The 23200-nt window shown below is 39.8% G+C and overlaps 2 protein-coding genes across 14 annotated transcripts in view; one reads left to right on the top strand and one right to left on the bottom strand.

Annotated features, from left to right (window-relative positions):
- LOC105380755 (serine/threonine-protein kinase WNK1) overlaps positions 1–20598 on the bottom strand; it is a 78146-nt gene extending 57548 nt beyond the window's left edge. For 4 of the 10 annotated variants that reach the window (XM_048631042.1, XM_048631047.1, XM_048631049.1 and 1 more), the window contains exons 1-14: positions 19999–20132; positions 17983–18668; positions 9264–9368; positions 8633–8767; positions 7333–7473; positions 7005–7098; positions 5908–6022; positions 4473–4575; positions 3764–3936; positions 3243–3353; positions 2534–2643; positions 1750–1907; positions 875–963; positions 251–394 (exon numbers count right to left, since the gene is read on the bottom strand). In XM_048631042.1, the coding sequence (XP_048486999.1) occupies positions 251–394; positions 875–963; positions 1750–1907; positions 2534–2643; positions 3243–3353; positions 3764–3936; positions 4473–4575; positions 5908–6022; positions 7005–7098; positions 7333–7473; positions 8633–8767; positions 9264–9368; positions 17983–18276 (1772 nt within the window). In that variant the 5' untranslated portion in view covers positions 18277–18668; positions 19999–20132. The other 6 variants (XM_048631043.1, XM_048631044.1, XM_048631046.1 and 3 more) reach the window with 6 other exon arrangements.
- Positions 20599–21384: 786 nt separating this feature from the next.
- LOC105394077 (protein MON2 homolog) overlaps positions 21385–23200 on the top strand; it is a 44819-nt gene continuing 43003 nt past the window's right edge. For all 4 annotated transcript variants that reach the window (XM_048630880.1, XM_048630881.1, XM_048630879.1 and 1 more), the window contains exons 1-3: positions 21385–21642; positions 22266–22397; positions 22838–23020. In XM_048630880.1, coding sequence (XP_048486837.1) covers positions 21523–21642; positions 22266–22397; positions 22838–23020 — 435 coding nt within the window. In that variant the 5' untranslated portion in view covers positions 21385–21522. The remainder of the gene's footprint in view (positions 21643–22265; positions 22398–22837; positions 23021–23200) is intronic.

The raw sequence follows: 23200 nt of genomic DNA, 5'->3' as shown, positions 1-23200 counted from the left end.
CGTCGTATTTTAAAGGATCACGCACATTTTTGACTGCCAGCCGATGATGCAAAATACGATGCTCGACGCACTGTGTGACTTCTCATATAGAATATATATGTACTACGTATTATACCCTGTGCGATACGATATGAACTACTAAAAAGATTCACGCTAAAAAGGGTGTCAGCTCCCTTGTTCGGTAGTTTTTACATCTCAGCCCTATGTGCTCGCAGCGGAGGTCAACCCTAGTGAGCCGCAGTGTACTGACCGTTTCTTGGGGTCGATGATCTTGAGTCGGAACTGTATCTTGGTGATGTCGGACGAGGTGACCAGGTCGCGAGACACGATCTCCAGCCGAAGACCGATGTCTTCTCCGAAGAACTCGTGGTTTAGCAGGTCTTTTACTTGCGGCCTGCGGGGGTGGAAATGGAATGTTAGCTCGAAAAAGTACAAAACATAGATTACAGAAAATACATATAAACAGCAAACCCAGCACAGGCGCGATTAGAGCGAACGCGACGCAAGACTTTTATCACGTCTTATTTTACGCGTCTAGTAACCCGTGCTAGGCATGCAAAGGACTCTTTGAAAGTTAAGTAATAGAGTCCGACATCGCTAACTATACAAGAGAGTCCCATATCAAAAAAATACCTAAACTAACCAAGGTTAAAAACCCCCGAAAAGTCGCATAACTTTTGGACGGCTATTTTGATTTTGATAAAATATACCTAAGATACTCGGGATATAATTAGCAATGACCCAAAAAAAATAAAAATAAAAATATCGTATCGGCCATTTGGGAGCAGCGCTAACACAGACACAGACACACACACACACACACAGACAGAGAGAAACACCTCTTTTTCGAAGAAGGTTAATAAGTTATAGTCACCTATCAGTTTTATTCGGCCTGATGCATGATTCGATGATGTCCCGCACCTCCGGAATGGTCACCTTCTCCAAGCTCTGCGGCTTCACTCCCTGCAACAATATTACCATTTTAAATAACCATTCAGTGACAGTAAAGGCTGGACGGCAACTTTATCGACGTAGTTAAATATAACTATATCGACATTCGCGGTATCGCGATGTGTCTACATTGTTAAACATTGTAGTATTATTGCGGGTTGCATGGCATCTTTACATGCCATGCAACCCGATCAGGCAAACTTAAGGGTTTAGAATAGTTTGAGTACTCCCTTCGCTGCTTCTTTCTTTGCCATTTTAGATGAATCTGCACTCGGAGTAGGGGCACTCGCCGGGGGTCTACTCCAGCTACACCTACTGCACGCACCGAGACCACCTTCTTGTAGATCTGCGCGGGCCCGCCGCCCTCGGGGGGTCTACTCCAGCTACACCTACTGCACGCACCGAGACCACCTTCTTGTAGATCTGCGCGGGCCCGCCGCCCTCGGGGGGTCTACTCCAGCTACACCTACTGCACGCACCGAGACCACCTTCTTGTAGATCTGCGCGGGCCCGCCGCACTCGGGGGGTCTACTCCAGCTACACCTACTGCACGCACCGAGACCACCTTCTTGTAGATCTGCGCGGGCCCGCCGCACTCGGGGGGTCTACTCCAGCTACACCTACTGCACGCACCGAGACCACCTTCTTGTAGATCTGCGCGGGCCCGCCGCACTCGGGGGGTCTACTCCGGCTACACCTACTGCACGCATCGAGACCACCTTCTTGTAGATCTGCGCGGGCCCGCCGCACTCGGGGGGTCTACTCCCACTCGGGGGGTCTACTCCAGAGTGTACGCACCGAGACCACCTTCTTGTAGATCTGCGCGGGCCCGCTGCACTCGGAGTAGGGGTACTCGCCGGTGCTCATCTCGAGCATGCACATGCCGAATGCGTACACGTCGACCGACTCGTCGTAGTGCTCTTCGTACATCTCGGGCGCCATGAATTCTGGGGTGCCTGCGGGGGAGGAAGATTAATTAGAAAAACAGTTACACTTACCCAAAATTAATAATGCACATGCAGATCTTCACACCCGAATCATTAAATCGTAAGAGCCTTAAAAAAAAACGTGCATTTTGCACCTTGTTCGAAAGAAATAGGAGTCAATATCATGTGTCACATAATCGAAAACAACCGATCTGTCAAAGATTTCTATGCGCATTATCAATTTTGGAGCACTGAACTTTATCGTACATTTTGTAGGTAGCGGGCGACTGGCCGCGCCGCCATAACGTCCAATAAGCCTTAAGGTGGGGTCAGGTCTTTATAATGACTATGGGAGGGTGAGGATGCAGGAAAGGAGCCTACCCGAGTGAGGTATCAACTACAGTTTAAATACGCCCGGCGCCCCCTAGGCATTCAGTGCTCGACGTTGCTCGGACTCAGCCGTGGTAAACCCTAGACGCGCTTTAGTGTAGATTCGAAGAGAGCCCCCCTTATCCGAACGGAGTAGTTTGTAAAAATTGACGTTCATCAGAAAATTTTATATTTTTACAATGAATAAAAAAAATTGACTTTGACTTTGACGTTTCTATTAGGACGACGCCTGGCGCTGATTGGCTAAAGACAGTAAGGCCACTGACCAATGACGGACTTGGCGAAGCTGCGGTTCTTGAGCGTGGCGAGCCCGAGGTCGCCGATCTTGACGCTGCCCGTCGTGCCCGTGATGAAGATGTTGTCACACTTCAGGTCTCTGTGGGGTGACGAGAAATATTGTTATAGTCTGTGGTGAAATTGTTGGTGGGAAAGTGTGTTTCTATTTTTCCCTTATTCCTTCATGATTTTTCAAGCATGAGGCTCCTCCGGTATGAACAATGTACAAAATATCAGTCTGCCATGACATGTGCGTGTTAGAAATTACAAAGTATAATATTTTTTTAATGTAGCAAAATCAGTGTTTTTGTACTCTAGAAGCTTCTTCTTCTGTTATTCTTATACTTTGTGGAGAAATTGCGCCGCTGACAAGCGCGGAAAAAATCCGTATAGATAAATTATATTCGCTTTCAAATCTACCCTTTTTAAACCTACCCTACCCTAAAGAATTATACTTGCCTTGCTGTTTTAAAATGATATAATTACTAACAAATTCATATTTCTGATTGTGTTGAGCATCCTCGCAGGGTGTTAATCTGATTGCCTCAGACATAAATTAAATATTCAACTATTTATGCTTATCCTTTTCTTAACATACCTATATGTTATTTTAATTTATAAACATAAACAATAACTCATAACCTAGTAATACTTCTCAGTGTACTATCCTTGCGCACTAACAGCTGATGTGATACTAACCTGTGTATAATGGGAGGTGTTCGAGAGTGTAAAAAGTTCAAACCCTTCAGGATTTGTCGGCACCACGACTTGAGCACTTTGGGGTTTATCCGCTTGAACCTCCGCAGGTATCTGGAAATTACAAAATGACAATTAGTACAGCTATAGACTGTTTTTTCTAATTGTATACAGATGAATAGAGAAGAAGTGGTATCGTCGTTATGTATATTACTAAACCTACATTATACATACATACCGCGCACCGATTCATCTGTGCCTGTATGTCAGGATAGAATAACACACACAGATAACGAAACAGAATGAAAATGGTGAATATACTCATGATATTTCACTCTATCCCTGCTGTAAGTCATATTATTCGCCCCCGACTAACCCGTTAGTGTGCGCATCGTTTCAGTATGTCGAGTGTTCAGTTTGCTAGTTATACGCTCAGTCTTGCGCGCTTGATATCTTGCGAAGTATGCCTACTAGAGACGACATTTTCACACTATTTCTTTATCTATCCGCGTTATACAACTCACGCTTTCAAGGTCCCTGACAGCATGAGCTCAGTAATCAGCACAATATTCTTCTTCTTGGCCACGGTGCCCTCCCAGTAGTTGTAGAAACGCACGATGTTCGGGTGTTGAAGTTTCTTCAACATGTCAGCTTCTTCGCGGAAGCGGAGACGCTCCGTTTTGTTTAGTTTTTTCTCCTGTGGATGGTGGTAGTTGGTTAAATAGATATTGGATCCGAATAACTGCAAAACCTTCGAATTTCATAGACATTTACGCAGCCAGCTTATCATAAAGTCGAATTTCGACAGACAACATTATTTTGACTGTGGAGACTTTCCCCCTGCTATAGAGCTTAGGGCTGAAAGAGACTTAGGGTGCGTTCATAGTCACGCGTCAAAAAACGGTCGAACAGTTGGCCTAATGAGAACGCAGTGGCAATTGGTACTCCATGAGCTTTTAGCGAGCGACTGTTTTCGTAACAAAATTAAGAGTAGTCCCCATTCAAAAACCACCCCTATCACCGTGCATTAAGGTTCAAAGTCTCACCAGCAGCTCGCACCACGCCACGGCGACACCGGTCTGCGTGTCCAGCCCGTGGTATTGTAAGTGCTACTGTTGTTTATCCATAGAAAATAAATAAATAAATACTCAGCGAATGCCTCCGAAGTAAAGTGCACTCTCTTCCCATTCGATAACCACCCCTATCACTGTATAATAAGGTTCAAAGTCTCACCAGCAGCTCGCACCACGCCACGGCGACGCCGGTTTGCGTGTCCAGCCCGTGGTACACCGTCTTGAACGAGCCGCGCCCCACCTCCTTGTCGTACTTGAAGAATCTGTAAGAGGAGAGAGAGGGATGGGTGTAGTGTGTTACCGTGGTATGTTATTTGTAACTTTGTTTTTAAAACTTTAAGAAAATATTGCCTTTTAAGAGATCGTTTTTAGCGATAGCTCCTAATTGTATTTTTTTTCTAGTCTGTATACTTACACAGTTTTGTACATATTTTTTTTTCAATACAGTGGTATTATATTCTATTCTATGATGTCTGTTTCCTGGACTATAGGTACAGTTGAATTAAAGCTAGATAGGTACTTGGAAAAATATAACTGTAAAATGAGGTTTGACGCTCTCATTCATGTCAGTACCTATATGGTTTGTTCAAAATAACAACTACCAGTAGTCAAACCACAGAAACTGACCTACGGTATTGTTATTGTTAGTCAGCAGATTAGTGACTCAATATATTACAATCATTCGCAACGTAAACTGTGTAGGTATACGTATAGTAACATTTGAATTTTTCACCCTAATTATTGGCACATGAGAGGTAAACGTTGTATGACGAATTTGTTATATTCACGGTTCTCCAAAGTTGTAGAATATAAGTTTTTCCGAATGACAAGATATTACTTTCGGCTTTTAAGACACCTTTCTCCATCAACAATAATTTGCTCAAGCACAGCCTCAAGAGATAAGGCGATGGAAAACTTTTGTCACGACTTAATTGCGGCCCGTGCTAGCCCTTCTGGAATTGGGCGGAGTATGTGGCATAGTGACGTTACTTACACTCGTCCTGCCCACTACGGCTGAATGTCGACTAGTAGGGTTTCCACCACCAAAACAATCCTTAGGCAGCGTCGCTTGCTTGTCAAATCTGACGTAACTAGTATGGATCTGACAGATGTTTTACAGGCGAACGACGCTGCTTATGGATGGTTAATTGCTAATGTGTCAGTGATGGTACGGTAGCAGTAGTTGACATGACTATGCCCTCACCTGCCGCACGGAGAGACTCCTATCGGCTCCTCCTCATCCTCCTCATCTTGCCCCTTCTTCTTGTCCTGCTGCAGCTCCAGCTTCTCCAGCTCTAGTGTAGGGTAGGGTAGTGTAGGGTAGTATAAAGCCCCCCATTCACTATACGCACCGCGGGCCGAGCCCCGAGCCGTACCAATCCGTGGACAAATCCGCCATCACTTGCACACTACACGAGAGCCGAGTTGTAGTCCATTCGATTGTGTAAATATGTTGAGCCTTGTACAAGGAACATAACCTACTTCTCTACACATTCACACGAAGATTTGTCTGCGGATTGGTGCGCCTGTGAATGGCCTTAAGAGGCGGTATGAAGTTCGCCGGGCCAGCTAGTTGACAACAGATATGCCCTCACCTGCCGCACGGAGAGACTCCTATCGGCTCCTCCTCGTCCTCCTCATCTTGCCCCTTCTTCTTGTCCTGCTGCAGCTCCAGCTTCTCCAACTCGTAGATGGGGCCGTAGACTAGACCTGGGGGTGGAAGGAGTAGGTGGGTTAATGATGGTACTACCCAATACAAACTTTAATACAATACTCTTTACTCGTATTTGCAACATAATAGAAAATAGTGCAGAAAACTGATTAGCGACTACAAAAAAACAGTACAAAAAGGCGAGCTTAAGGCTTTAGAGATAAACAAATACCTACAAATGGTGGTAGGACGTGCAGAGTTCTTATAAAAATAATACATGTTTGGATTGCTGTATGTCCAAACGGACAACTATTTTGGGGAAACATCCGTTATAAATGTTTATGTACTATATTATCACAATTTATATAAAAGAACTTCTCATTTATATTGGAACTGTATACCAAAATACCCTTTAAGGACCATGAGCTATAGAGATGAAAGAGAATCAATGAGATGAATGAAAGAAACTATAAAATAACTAACAACAACGTCAAATCTAGATGAACCAAAACAGTCAATTAAGATAATCGTTAAATAAAAACAAAAACTATTTACCAAACATCGCCGTGCCTAGCAATTACGACTTGTTTACACTTGTTTCACCAACAAAAACTTGTCGATAAATGGGAGCGATTAGTATTAAAATGACGTAACCAAAACTCCGTCACCTATACCTAATACCTATCTATGCGTCAGAGATGCATCGCTACCAATTTGGACCTTTCGATATGATCTGAACGAAATGATAAGCCAGTATAAAAATGAGGCCATATTAAGTGTAATGAATTAGGTGTTTTCAAAGAAATCGACGTAATAATATATCTGTTCAGAAGATGTGGAGTTGGATTCCGATTAGAATGATGAAAATGGCCAAAAGCGGTAACAGAATGGCAGCCCAGGACAGCTAGACGAGATTGATTACGTAGCACGAGTGGAAAAGACTTGCTACTAAGCAGGCTACAAAATATTGGGCTTCGTAGTCTTAATGAAAGATATAATTAAATACGATAAAAATATGTCAAAATGTTGAACAAATGTTACCATTTTGTTGTTCCTGCGGCTGTTCCTCCCCGGTGGTGGTGGATGGAGGTTGAAGACCTTTCTCCGTGGCTGTTGCTATCTCGATGTTCTCTTCCTATAACATACATCATGTATCGTGTTTGTAAATATATAATATGTGTTGTGGAAACGAAATGTATTTCCTTAGAGACATACTATTCCAACCGATGAACATTGAGGTAAACAATAATAAGTCACAGAATAAATGCTGCTTGGAAGTTAAGGCTTCACCCTCGAGTCTTGCCACTCCAATGAAAAATCAACAGCGGCAGTGAAGCTCATGATTACCTCAATATATACCCTAACTTACCAAATCCTGCTCAGATATAAACGCGTCATCCTCCAGCCGTGCCACCAGTTTGTTCCCGCTGTCATCCAGCTCGGGATCGCAGAGAGTCGGGCCGGAGCTGCGGCGCCGGTAGCCCGCCACCCCCACTACTGGTTGACTTGCCTGGGGGAGAGAGGTTGCATACATTAATACAGGTACTTGGAGTTTATGAAGGAAAAGCGAAATTGGGGACACTATCCTACTAATATTATACATGCGAAAGTTTGTGAGTGTGTATGTTTGTTACTTCTTCACATCAAAACGGCTAAACCGATTTAAATGAAATTTGGTATGGAGTTAGCTAACACATAGGCTAGTTTTTTTGCGGAATTCCCATGGGAAAACTTTTTAAGGCGAATCGAATCTCGCGAGACCAGCTGGTATTGAAAAACGGGAAACCTAATTATGTACAGGTTTAGACCTTATAAAGGTCCCATTCGAGGGAGGCAGATGTAAGCGCCAAAGTTTTATAATCGTTTTCTCTAGAGGCTTGTATGCAAATAAACGTAAACTGTTAATTTTTTTTAATCTTTAAAAACCCATACCAAAGCGTTCAGCTCTGCTGTTTATATACTCAATGATATCGATTCTGAAGGCAGAAATTCTAATTTTAACGCTGTCAAAACCTTAATTTCTTTATTTAAAATTCGACTCTATGTTTGTTTCCGTAAATGTCATTTTATGCTAGCAATTTTTTTAGTTTGACATCGTTAAAATTAGTATTTCTGCCTTCAGAATCGACATCAATGTCGATACATTATTGCTTACTTCTGATCAGGCCTATTGGGTCTTCCTCTCACCGCTCGAGCAGTCCAAACCAAACGCGAATTTGTATAGTGCTCTAGAAATAACGCGCGTTTACCACCAAGTGACGACTCTGCATCACCATACAAATTCGCTTTTCCTTTCCACCGCTTACTCTAGCTTCACAACAATACTCACAACACTAGTGGTGAGCGAGTTGAGCAATACTCACAACACTAGTGGTGAGCGAGTTGAGCAATACTCACAACACTGGTGGTGAGCGAGTTGAGCAATACTCACAACACTAGTGGTGAGCGAGTTGAGCAATACTCACAACACTAGTGGTGAGCGAGTTGAGCAATACTCACAACACTAGTGGTGAGCGAGTTGAGCAATACTCACAACACTAGTGGTGAGCGAGTTGAGCAATACTCACAACACTAGTGGTGAGCGAGTTGAGCAATACTCACAACACTAGTGGTGAGCGAGTTGAGCAATACTCACAACACTGGTGGTGAGCGAGTTGAGCAATACTCACAACACTAGTGGTGAGCGAGTTGAGCATGTCGAAGGTGTTGCTGGCTTGCGTGTGGATGATGGCCAGCGCGTTGGCGTACGGCCGGGGGCCGAGGACGGGAGCCTTCATCACGCCGACCTCGCTGCCGACTACCACCTGTTGGAAGATGAGGGTTTAGGTGATAAGGTAAGATTGTGTTTAGGTTAACTAGAAAATAATCTGTGAGATAGTTATAGTGAGATGTTAGCTGTAATGTGTAAAAAAAATTATTTTTTAATAAATTACGATTTAGAAAAAGTTGTTCTCAGTACGTCGATTCCCACTATTTAGAAAGAATTAACCTGTTTTGGCAATGTATACAATTATTTAGATAGTGAAATATAGACAGCGAAAAGCGGGTGTCTCTCTTGCGAATCACCTCTGAGCATATTTTTATTTTTTATTTTTCAAAAAGCTGTATAAATTACAACTTATCAATAATCAAATTATGATAGCAACTTTATTAACTAGCCTAAACGCTTGTGGTCTCAGACCTAAAAAATATTTACACTAGAAAATCACAATGTGCTCTTCTAAGGCACTAGTACAGATCCATATCTCTTCTCATACTGGATCCCCCTATTTTTGTTAATAAACCTGCACATCATCATACCTTGAAGGTCTTCTCCTTCCCGTGCACGGTCTTCTCCTTGGATCCCTGGTCGAGGTGGTGCCCCGCCGGCAGCTGGTGCACGTGGCCGTGCAGGCCTGACGTCATCTGGTGAGGAGGGTACGTGCTGAGTTGGGGAGCTTTTAGTGTGAATGGGCCGAAAACGGGCAATAGTTGGCGTGGATAGTTCAAGATAGGAGGATAAAGAAGATCAGTGGGACGTATCATGAAAAATTATGACAGTGATCGAACAATATTCACAACATATTAGTTATTTAATATGAATAAATGATAATCGATTCTTCATAAAACTTACCACATAATAATAAAAATATGTGGTAGGTATAATTAATTCAACGGAAACATACAACAATAGTAAAATCGCAGTTTTATGAATTGAAGGGTCTGTTGATTGGATTTAAGAATCCAGCACACTTGAAGTGGTGGAGATAGGCCTATACAACGAAACGTTACAAAGGACCGGTCATACCTATATACAAAATTTGTTTGGGCAAGGGATCACTGTACATATCATCACACAAGAAGTAAAGAGAGCCATAAAATTACCATGACTAGGCACAACACTGAGGGCTATAGAGGTTATTTTAAATATGCGGCTTCCAAAATTTGGAACGATTTGCCCCCACCATTGCATGAACAGATGACAAATATGACTTTGAAAAGACATTTGAGAAGAATTTATTTCAATCTCCAAAATAACTGTTAAAAGCCGTATTGTTGAGAAAATTTTTATGGACACCTGATGTTATTATTATTATTTGATTTAATTGATGCAATATACTTACTATTTTTTATATATAGTGTGTTTAATACAAGTTCCGTTTGTTTTGTTTGTATAATTATGTTTAACGTAAGTGCATGCATAGGGACAGGCTGAAAAACAGCGTTGCGTTGCTGCCCTGCAGCTCGCAGCAGATGCTGAGTCTGCCCCTTTTTGTCTCCAATTTATTATTAGTTTTAGTTTATTTTTATTTTAATATGTGTTTATTGAGACAAATAAAAATATTTTTCTTTCTTTTCTTTATATCTGAACTGGAAAACTTGTGTAGTGCAATTTGGGGCGCCCTCCAGCCCGCTGGATGGACTGGATGTTAGACAGGTAACCGTTAGAGGTTGCATGAGGCCGGCCGAGGACAGTGCTTTGTAGCACTCCTTGGGAGAGCCCTATGTCCAGCAAACGATTATGTGCTGACAAAACAGTCGCACCAACACCATTTTTGCGGCAATCTGAACGGTGTCCCACGCTTCGAATGGCCACTTGGTTGGGGATCGTCACATAAGAGGCACACTAGTATAAAAAAAAGTTTATTTATCAATTTTATAATGAGCGTTTAGCAAGACGTGCCGCACGAGGCTAATTTAGGCCAAGCTTAGACTCTGAAGAGCCTATCAACTCTGAACGTGATATAAAGCATAACTTTAGAATCTCAAATATTGCTGATAAGGGCTTTCGTCTATTTTTAGCACTCTTATTATCTGACAAGACAAAACATGCTGAGCTATTTAGTGCTCTTGATCGATCACTAAAGTTTATCGTATTTTTATGCATTTACTTCAGATATTTGTGATAAAACTGTAGTTAGAAATACTGAGTCTGTACGACTTTTAAGGGTTAGCATTAAAAATAAGCAAGTCTGAAGGTAATCGCCAGCCAAATGTTCGTTTTCTTACCAATTCTGCAATGAAAACAGTTCTAGTGACTAAACGGAAGGCGGCCCTCCCCAATATTGAAATTCTTTTTACACCGCATCAGAATATTAGCAACTAAAAACGTAAATACTTGACGACCGAATGGGTTAGTGACCCTGACTACTGAGCCGATGGTCCCGGGTTCGATTCCCGGCTGGGGCAGATATTTGTTTAAACACAGATTTGTTCTCGGGTCTTGGATGTGCCCGTAAAATGGCAATAGGCCCGCCCCCTATTACATTGGGACTAACATAACGCTCTGGCGAAAAGTGGGTGCAGCAATGCACCTCTTCCTACCCCGCAAGGGAGTACATTAGTACAAGGCGTGAGTGTGTGTGTGTGTGTAAAAACGTAAATATTGTGTTCAAATTTTAAATTAAAAGTTTTAAAAATTAGAGCTGTGTGGTGGAGGTCAATTCTGGGTTGAACTTATATTGCTCGCGAGTGTGAGTTTTTCGCGTAGTGAATTCATTAGCCAGTCAGATTCGGTATCAGATGTTTCTTGCACCCTCGTGAAAATAAATCAGCAGTACCACAGCACTTACTATAAAATTAAAATTATGAGAATAGCAACTATAATTTCAAACAAGACTTGAAATTAAAATATTTTGGAATGAATAATCGTTAAAACTTTACCCATCAATAAGAAAGTCGCGTACTAACATTTAAATCAACACAAACTATCCAGCACAAAAAACACAATATTTTTATTTATAAAAAATTAGATAAATCACTTCGATTGGCACACAGTCAAACACGGAAGTAAATGTATAACACCTCTCTAAGTCAGTCAAGGGGTAAATAAACACAATCGACAAAGCCACTCCAACGGCGCAGGATTTCCAAAAGCAACTGAGAGATAAGATTCTTGTGTCATCTTGAAGAAAGTGATTATCATGATTCGGCAGACACGGAAGTGACTGACTTTGAACTGTGCAACTGTGGTCATAAGGGTTCATTTTGAACACTAAGCATACAGGATTTTCAGTTCAATTATTTCTAGTGTGTCGGTACCAAACACTACAGCTGGACTACGGATAGAGGCCGTGATGAAATAAAGAGGACTCATCATCGGATCAATCACAAAATATAAACAACCAAAAAATATGACCACCAATAAAATGTAATAATGAAGTAAGCGGAGTATTACATTGTCATAAGCAACATAAGCCAATAAGCGTCCACTGCTGGATATAGGCGTGGTATAGCTATAACTCACGGATCTATTCTCACTTTACACAAAAATATATTTGAAAAGAAAATTATGTATTTTTTCCATTGGTTTCGCTAGTGACCCGCAATGCTAGGTTGATTAAAATCAAACGAACATAGAGCTACAACAGGAGCACTATTTCTAAGTTCAAAATATAACCTACAGTCATTGTAACAAGGTTTACTTTTGCATGTGCATTTTGTCATTATGAAATAACAAAGAATCCATAGAGCCCAATCTATTAAAACGTCAACGATAAGACATGAATTATCACATCAACATGCGAATTTTGTGATGTAAGGAGGGTTACTCTATACTGACGAAAAACGAACGAACGAGAGCTGTTGTTCAATCGGCACGTTTAATACAACAAGATAGAGTCCTGGCAGTGCTCCGGAACTCAGTTTTTCGTTATATAAAGTGACCCCACAGATCGCAAGGCCGAGGATAGTGGAACACCAATACATATTTACAACTCTAGCTGCAGGAAATAAAGCCTATATTTGTTTGGCAATTAATTCATTCGTATTTTAAGGAGATCACACCAGGGTCACTCTACATATAATCTCATACCGAAGTTTGGAGCGCTGTTGCGCGAGCCACGACTCCATCTCGTTGTCTTAAACGTGCCGATTGCACGACAGCTCTCCCTCGTTCGTTAGTTTTTTAGTACAGAGACCACGATCAGGCAAACGCAGCGTGGGACGCCCTCCTGTCCGCTGGACCGACGACCTTAGGCCGAGTGTTGTGGCGCTCCTTGGGAATGGCTTATGTCCAGCAGTGGATAATTATTGGCTGATGAAGATGATAGAGTAACCCTCTAGTACGCTGTGCAGTTTGGGAGATGGGTCGTGACGTTTATCCGTGGCCTTGAGCGTAGATAACGGTGTGACGTCGACGTCATAAAACGTGATGTTTTATTTCCAGATCAAAACAGACACATGCTCAAATCTGGACTTAGGCCTCTACAATGGAACGCCACTGGCGAATTAGCTCTTTTTATACGTTAATGCCTAGTTGCAGAAAGGAACTTTAGGCTAATGTCGGCATTAAATCTATGTCTGTCTCTTTCTGTCCGTATATTTTTAAAGCGAGACAGCAATACATTTGAGTTCGGCATTAGCTTAGATTCTTTGTGCTATTCAGCGTAAGAACGGTACAAAATAGAGTCAGTGTTACGCAAATATAGTCCCCATTATTATTATGTGTACCTCACTATACCATAATAATATTTACATATAAATTTTAATGAAATGAGCAAAGTTTTATAAATAGACTGTGTATCAATTATCTGCAATTATCACATTTGTGTCAATGCGTTGTTGTGCTATGCAAATTAATTTGACATCCATAAATAACTTAGCAAACAAACTAATATTGTATTCTCTTATCTTTACAGTTCTATAATAAGGATCTCATGTAATCCAAGCTTGGCAAAGTGATGCTAGGCTGGAGACTGGCTTTATCACTATGTCAAGACTAGTTGAAATACTTATGTATGATGGTTAATAAATAGGTAGAACTATACCGCGAGCCACGACCCTATCTTGTTGTATTAAACGTGCCGATTGCACAACATCGTTCGTTTGTTTTTCGTCAGTATACAGGGTGTTGCAAAAAGGGTAGGTATACTAAGCCGAAACCTACATGTGCAGCATGTTATATCTAAGCCGTATATAGTTTCGGCGGCTTAGTATACCCTTTTTGCAACACCCTGTAGAGTAACCCTCATGGACACAGTCTCTTCCAAGGACCAGCTAGCTCTATGTCCCCGGCCTTCCTCATCCAGCCAATACCGGCTACTTGTCTAAGGGTGCTTACATAGAAAATCGGGTTCCCTGTATCTACCTGTACCGGTAACCTGATTATGCGAAAGCGCTCACTCACGGAGCATTTCCCGGATTTTTTAACGTCATGAGCGCTTTCTCATAATCAGGTTACCGGTACAGCGGTACAGGTACATACAGGGAACCCGATTCTCTATGTAAGCACACTAAGGTCATCGGACCATCGGGCAGGAGGGCGTAGTAGCCTATCAGAGGTACCTATTTATCTATAAACGTACCTATTTACTAACAACGCACATGGACTAATCCAATAAAGGCAAACCGATATTGTTGGCGCCAACCTTTTATATTGTTAATATGGGTAGTATCATTGGCGCCAACTGTACGAGTAGAAGATAGTATCTAATCGGTATATATATGAATTATTAGGACAAATTAAATGCATTATCATATTTTAAGTTTTATATAGGATATCTAGGAGGGTTTCTTTCAGAAGCGTGATTATTAATTAACATTATCTAGTAAAATAGATCTCAAAATCTGCAAGCTGAAGTTGCAGAGAGCCGGTCACATAATATCCGGAAAACTGAACGAATGACGTTGTGGTCAGCAAGTTCTCGAGTGGAGACCACGAACAGGCAAGCGTAGCGTGGGGCCCACTCCATCCCGCTGCACCGAGGACCTTAGACAGGTAGCCGGACTTAGAGAGGACTATGTCCAACAGTGAACGATTTCACAGTTCTAATTACGAGGCTTTTCGTAGATCGCAGTACTATTTGATGAACCAAACGGCAATGACAAGTCTCACTAATAGCATCCAACATTACAAGGTCCCATATCATAACTACATCACAGCTCCGTGCAGTCTAAAAATAACACAATATGTATTATAATAATAGTAGTTTTGTAATATCTAAGTCATTAAAGGAAGGAAGGGGCAATGACCCGGTGTGACGTGCATTTGTACTGATGATTTTGTTACAATGTTACTAAATATGTAATTCAGATGTTACAGATAGAATTATTTACCCGCAGCGGAAGGGTGGTGGTACTATACTGGTGGTATACACTTACGCCCTGATATATGTTATAAACATTAAGGTGCGTCCAGATATTGCACAGCCCTTGTTCTGGGGAGTTCCTCTCTAAGGGTGCTTACATAGAGAATCGGGTTCCCTGTATCTACCTGTACCGGTAACCTGATTATGCGAAAGCGCTCACTTACAGAGCATTTCCCGGAATTTTAAATCTCAGTGATTTTTAAATCTCATTCGTCGATTTAAACAGTGACCCCCCTGGACGGGCCGTGGCGCATTCACTGCAGCGCAATATCTAGACGCACCATCACATATAAATCTAGTAAGTAGAATGAAACCATTACAAGACATTTAGAACTCAGATAAAGGATTCGAAATAGTCCGAATGTAGGTAGAGCGTGCAGATTTCCTATTTTATTTAAGTACATACAGTCGTTTGCAATAGAAACCAACAATCATGTAAACAAATATGGCGGACTGACATTGACAGCGTATTGTTTATGCCCATAGTGATGTCATAGTGTTCTAATTAGATTAAATATATAAGCCATAGACTATAAAATAAAACTGATTATATATAAAAAAAGTGTTTAATAAAACAAATTTAAATATTCGTCTTCGTTATCATCACTATCAGAAGTGTCGCCGGTGACCGTAATTATAAATGGAACCACTATGTCATCGCTTGCCATGTCTAAAATGCCGTCGAGCTTTTTCATTTCTTCCTCTTCCTTTTTTCGTTTTGGTTAATTATATTAAGCTCTTGAATTTTTTTTAAATTGTATTCAAATAATATTAAATTAAAATAATTTATTAAATTAAAAATAAAAGATAACTTCAGATTACGAACAACACTAACTTTTCAATGACTTATAGAGTTCGATGAGTAAAAAACTAAGATGACAGCTTGTCAAATACTTCGAAATTTTTACGTTGCAAATGTTTTAACAAATTTAAATTATAAATACAAGTTAAATCGTGTTGAAGATAATGTGAAAACAATGGTGTGTTCGTTGAAATCAGACTATGTTCATAAATTGATCGAAAATGTATGTGATTACGGAGTAATCGTGACAATTTGGTTTGTTTACATGATTGCTGGTTTCCATTGCAAACCACTATAATTTCATTCATTTCCTATTTTATGTTTTACAAAATGCGAACTAACATAACAAAGGGATTCTAATTCTGAGAACGGCATTGAACAATGTCGTTGAGTTCAAAAGCAAATTTACACTCAATAAAGTTAGCACATTTATTGGAAACGTCGTTATATTGACTTTATAATGTACTTATTTGCAAAGTATACAGCGAATTGAGTTTGTGTTCTAGGGTTGATTACTATTTTGTCTAAAACTAATCGTAGGCATTTTTACGGGAAGAAGCAGAGGGGCTACTCTTAACTTTGGGAGAGCTGTCATGTCACGTTGCAACGAGATACGTTCGTGGATAGAGCTGCAGCGCTACAGTGACCCTCCAGCCGTATTATGGACCTGGCAACAAGGTGTCTGTGACGTATGAATTGACCAGCAATTTTACCCAGGCTCAGGCACCAATAATAGACTATGCCCCCACATCAACTATAAACCTGTCCAATTATATCATCAAGATGTATTGGTTGAAGTTCAGGGGAGATTGCGAGTGAATTGGAGTATTTTGTAGGTAGGGTAGGGCTTTTATTGTGGTAGGGTTTTTAGTTTTTTTTTTCACCCTTTTTTTTGTTGGCCCGGGTCATGTGACCATCATAATTATCTCTCTATTATGGGTGGGGCTGACCGTTCGTCTATTAAAGTTGGTGACAGCATCTAACCACTGATAGGAGGTCTGCCAAAAGTGTTAAAAATCCCAAAGTGGCTCATACTTCTAAAATGGCGCCGATTTTATCATTGTCATAAATCATAAATTTTACGAGATTATGGTGATTTAATCTATCATATTCTTAGAACCAGCAAGACAATGATTGCAATACGGTCGGTAGTGCATACGGCTTGTTATCGACTTGAAATGACTAATCGAATAATTATGTTTTAATTCGAATAAACAAGGAAAATAAACCCTAAATTAATATTTAACGATAAAGTGAATAAAATTATGTCAGTGTTTGTCTAAGATAAGTCTATAGTATGATGACTTGATGAGTTAAAATTTAATTTGCTGAATGAATGGAAAAGCGATAAATTGCAGCTTGCGACAGTGAAAAGTTGTAAACAAACTCACTGGATGAAGACACGTGCCCATTTTCACTGGTTCATAACAAATGACGGTGGATAAGACGCAAAAGACCAAACACCGTCAACAGACATTGTAGCACCAGCGTGCTTGCTAACTCAATTTAGAACCTAATCTGTTTAAGCTAAGATCATTATCCAACGCCGCCAAATCTGAATGCAATATCTGTGGATTTAGCAATATGGACTCTGTGGTCCAGAAGAGGGAATCTAGATTTGGATACGCGGGTGTGCTAGCAAACTCTGAGGCAGCGTTTAGGTGACCAATTGTGGTGATCAATTGACCTCAACATTGAGTTGGCCACCCACTTCATTTGTGATGCAATTTTTCGTGTGCCACGGCAGCGCAGGTCACATCTGTATAAGTCCGTTTATTGACTGAGATCAAGTGTAGCAAATTCTAATGGTCCTTGTTGAGAGAGCGGCAGAATTTGGTGCAAAAGTCTTAACACAAAGGTCACAAAGGTCCCAGTTTCAAATGTTGAATATCTAATGTGCGTCTTGTGTGTTAAATTCAATTTTCAATTCACCTGCATATGCACGCATAGAGACGAAAAATATCGTCATCTACAGCATTTCACTGCTAACTATGAGTATATGTATATTAAACAAACATACATTATGTGCTTGTAATACGGAAAGTTATAGATCAGATCCAGTTCCGTGCTTTGGGTCAGGCCTACGTCCAACAGCCGGACTGCTATAGGCTGATGATGGTGATGTATAAAAATGAAACAAATCACTCACCTGGCCATATCTGGAGGAAGCTAAATGCACATTCCGGTTCTTGAGTGAGAAGTCTGGCCGCTTGCCGAGTCCGTAGTCGCGCTTGCTCTGCGTCATCAGTTTCTTTGGTCTGTCCAGGCGCTCCGTGGACCCGGAGTCCTCATCCTCCTGCCTCTTGGAGGTCGAGGAGGCCCCCCGGTACGCCCCCCGAGTCCCCCGGATGGTCTTCTCCGGGGACTTATCCTGCTTGCGGGTGATAAGATTGTCTTTCCGCTTGCTGTTCCGTAGTGAGTTTGAGGACGTGTTGTTGTCCATTTTGGGACTTTGTTGTTATTGTGATGTTTGTCAGATTTTTCGTTTGTTTCTTACTGTGTAGCTCTTGGTTTTCATTGTGATCGCAAATGTTTGTTAAAGCTTATTAGCAGCATTCTTTGCCATTATTAAATAAGTTTAAATATCACTATAGATTATTGATTACAATGGTTCTCTATAAAAATAATAATTACAAATTGATTATAGTAGTTGTGGATTTGTTAAATAAATTACTAATACCGTCTTTTGATTCTCTCTCGTTGGATTGGCATTCTCTATTCTTACGAACCGAACTGACTCTACGCTAAAGAGAAAACTAATCTAAAAAGTAACAGTCTTAAGGAAGATTTTGGAAAGTTAAAAATATATTGCAGAAGTTGATTATTTGATGTTATCTGAAACAAAAAGAAAACATTCATAGTTACGATCAAGAATTATGGTAACACAATAACCTCTACATCACCGGCCAACCAACGACCATATTAATCAATTTCTGGAGCAGAGACAAATAGGAAAAGTAGCATTAGACGACTCGCCAACTGCTGTACCGACAAACATAGAGAGGAAGCAGTAGCAGCTGGATGACAAAGGCTGAGGGGAGTGTTGTGGCTCTCCTTCAGAGAAGCCTTGTATCCTTGTATCACATATGATGAACATCAAAGTCCCAAGAACAAGACATCTGTCTGTAAACAAACAACAAACCCCAGTCAGAATTCGAACTAGACTCACTGCTCTTATCAACCAGACTGCCACAGTGTTGTTACTAATACATAAATAATTACTATAGAAAGCAAGTAAGTATAACAGAATATAATAGTTACAACATAATATCCATAAACTTGAGTTAAATACAAAGTAATTACTACAGAACTAGCTATTTTGTTCTTTACAATAGCTAATCTATTGAAGTGCACACCATTTGATTCTTATCACAGTGTTATCAGCTAGGTCAACAACCCATTCAAGGAACTTATATGCAACCTGGAAAGTGCAGTGCTCATTTTAGGCTGTAGGAAAATTTATAGCAATGCTTGATAACATCCTAACTAATATTATAAATGCGAAAGTAACTGTGTCTGTCTGTCTGTCTGTCTGTCTGTTACTCTTTCACGCCAAAACTACACAACGGATTTGAATGAAATTTGGTATACATACAGTCTAGAACCTGGGAAAGAACATAGGCTACTTTTTATCCCGGAATTCCCACGGGAAAACTTTTTAAGGTGAAGCGAAGCACGCGGGAACAGCTATAAAGCTATAATTCTGCACACCCACCTTTTTTCAGAAAGAAATTGCTAGACTATTGAGTAATAATACAGGTCGGGTGTTAGATAGTATTTTATTTATTGAAACATAGTAAACACGGGCGGGTATAAAGGTTTGTGGTTGTCTCTTAGTTGGACTATACACTGGACAAATTTAAAAAGCTGTAAGTATAATGTTTTGCTTCACAATTTAACCCTTAACCAGTTGCAAATAATCAATCAATATGTTTTATTATTCAATCCAATGTCTACAACACAAGTGTTGCATCTACAGATAAAATTTTACAAGTACCTACCTAAGAAGATGACAAATCAATTAAATATTCCGGAAAATTAAACAAGATTAGATAACACTCTCTAATGAATGTGCAGAGATCAACACTTCTCAGCACTAACATGTTGCTTTGTTTATCTCAGACTGATTACATGACTGACCGTGATTAGATACATGGTGACTTACCCGACTTCCAGTGCTTTGTGTCCATAGGTTATTCAATGATTTATTATTGCAGATGAGCTGCCCATACACTGCACTACCGCCCCTACCTCACCTTCCAGGTCTAAGCACGGCGAATACACTAGTAAATTAACAAAATCGAGTGCCGGTACCTCCGATCTACGTCTGGAAACACGACGACTCTGCCGAAAAACTGTCCACACGCTGTAATGTGGGAAAGACACGCAGCCACTGCACTTGTGTCGCCGCTTCACGTTTTATTTAAAGACGTGCTAAAATCTGCAGACTTCGGTCGTTCTAATGCAGTGCGAATGGCGCATAGCTGAATAAATAAGAGTAAAAACTGAAATGACAGCACGTCAAGAACAAGACCTCATTAGAAGATGGAATTATGCGTTTTGTACCTCGTGAGCAGCATCGTTGATTATGTGGACGTTTTTATGAACTCACAACCGTTACATTAGCCAAATTGATATTGGATTCTATAAATACTTACAAATAAAAATCTGGAATCACACCATTGTTTTTTCTTCTTCTGCACAATCAGAAAATCGATGTTGCTATCTTATTGAAAAAAAGATCCGACATAAGTGGGTCATCGATTGATTTCAAAGACAGGGAACTTTTAAACTTAACAACAAAGTTATTTATTATGACTTAAAATTTTACGGTTAAACATAATTTTGTCTTCTTTATCCTCTGAACCAGTTACAAATAGTTGAAGTACGCCTAATATAATTTACAAAAACTTCCTTTATAGTTAATTTACTAAAAGTTACAAAGCTTTAAAATTCCATATTTGTCGGTTTCTTAACATATTACACTAAGTGATAAAGAATTCTTTATTATCAACTCAAATCGGACATAAAAACCAAATCAAGTTTTATTAAAGATCGACTGAAAAAGAAAATATTTATCCTAAAATTTATACTATTTATATGGCAACATTTATTCAGATAGCGGTTCATTTCACGTAGAATAATAATGTATGAAGTCAATGGAAATAGGATATCTTCCTTTTCGTAGCTTTAAAAGTCTTTAAACTTGCCTTTTTGTAAGGTGGTTGTTGTGAAAACCAAAAATAATACGTTCAAAATAGTTCAAATGAGGTTATATATTGGATTTTTATTCTTCAAATTTAATTTTGATGAACGTCAATGCTTTATATTTGTGTAATCAGAAACGCATTCTTGAAAATAACGTTCTAAAACGTATAAACTGATAAAAAAATCATTTCATTAATATAAAAATAAAATTTTAAGAAAACTTAATGAAGTGTTTATTAAAGCAAAATTTAAAATGTAAATTTTGATAACATTCTACATACGTTTGTGTTTATAATAAAAGTAGCATTATTTTTTTACTAAACTCTAAACTGAAACTTTTATGTAATCAGTTTCTGAACGAAAATTGTGGTGTGATGTCGATGTCGATTTGTGTACATGGCAAAAATTAAATTCTATAAGCTTTTACAGTGAAAATGCAGTGAATATTTGATGTAATTACTATCAGTGAACAAGTAAAATCATGGCATTCGTCAGTGCTGTGACCGGCGATGACTCCACAAAGAAATTTATGGAAGTTTTGCAGAATGACTTCAAGACCCTCAGTTCGGAGACCAGAAAGAAATATCCTCAGATAAGAGAGGTGCTTTATCTCTATTATCATCATATATTTTTTGTTTTACTGCCCGGTCACCTAATTCATGCAGTGGTTGTAAATTAGCAATCGCATACAGCTAATAATACATGTTTCACACCTCCAATTTTCGGTGTTTACTTTGCTATTTATTTCAGAGAAAATACCTGCTTGTTTAAAGATTATACGTATTCTAGAAAACTATACACAAATAGGTGATGCGTTTTTGCATTTTTCACATTCTTATGTACCTACTATCACTAGTAATATAGTAGTCGAAATATAATAGGCCCATTTGGACAGCTACACAAATTTGCTATTTACTCATGATTTACTTGATGAAATACATAAAAAGACACATAATCTGGCTTATTTTTTAACGGCTGAAAGTAAAAAGAACTTTTGAAGCACCAAAAGTTACTTATTGTTTAGATTTTTTATGATTTAGATTTGACACCGGCTGTCATCCCATACATTTTCGAGCTGTCCAAAAGGGCCTATAATATTTCGATGACTATAGTAACATTTTAACTATACAATAAAGTTTAAAATTAAATGAGGTCTTATCAAATATTGATATTTGTTTACTAATTTCAAATGTTCATTTCTGACTGTACCTACTATTTTTTCAGGCATGTGATGAAGCTATCGAGAAGCTGTCCCTTGCCGCCAACAACCCTCAAGCGTCCCTGTACGGAGTAGTCAATCAGATCCTGTACCCGCTGGTGCAAGGATGCGAGTCCAAGGATATGAAGATTATAAAGGTATTAATTAAACACTTTCTTACTAATTTTTTGGTAGTAATCTATTATTTGGTGAGCTATAAATGAACATAGGAATGTTAAGTAAGAGAGAATAAAAGTAGGTTTCCAAGATAATAGGAAGGCTACTTTTTACCCCAGAAATCCCTCAAGAAATCTTTTCAATATGTGTGTAATTAAAGAGCTGTCTGTCTATTCATAGTTATCTAACTATCACCCAAACAAACTGGCTTCTGACCTAACCAGTTGTATTCCAAATTCAAATAAGAAGGCTGAAATGAAAGTACATTTGGTACATCTAGGACCAGTTGAATAAGAAAGCCACCCAATAATGGGAGGGAGTGCCTGCAATGCCACACAGCACACACGCCATACAACTGATTATGGTTACTCAAGACTGAATACACAATAAAGTGACTACAAAAAAACACTATTTATTCCAGTTCTGTCTCGGCACGATCCAGCGGCTCATCGCTCAGCAAGGCATTGACGCAAAGGGTGCTCGGCACGTGGTGGACTGCCTCTACAACCTGGGCCAGGGCCACGTGCTCGAGCTGAAGCTGCTGCAGACCGCCGCGCTGCTGATGACCACGTCTGATCTGGTGCACGGAGACACACTGGCTAGGGTGAGGGTTTAGTTGTACTTGGTGTTGGTCCTATACTAATCAAATTATTGCATAGTAAATATTATAAATGGGAATGATTTCTGTATGTGTGAGGATATAATGCTACATTTTGTTTTTTATGTCATACCTAACAGGTAGTATCTATTAAGTCTTATGTGTGTAGTATGAATGAGTAGTATT

Source organism: Plutella xylostella, chromosome 27 (assembly GCF_932276165.1).
Source record: "Plutella xylostella chromosome 27, ilPluXylo3.1, whole genome shotgun sequence".
Classification (NCBI taxonomy): domain Eukaryota; kingdom Metazoa; phylum Arthropoda; class Insecta; order Lepidoptera; family Plutellidae; genus Plutella; species Plutella xylostella.
Note: the sequence above shows the minus strand (reverse complement) of the source record. Positions and strands in the feature narration are given on the sequence as shown.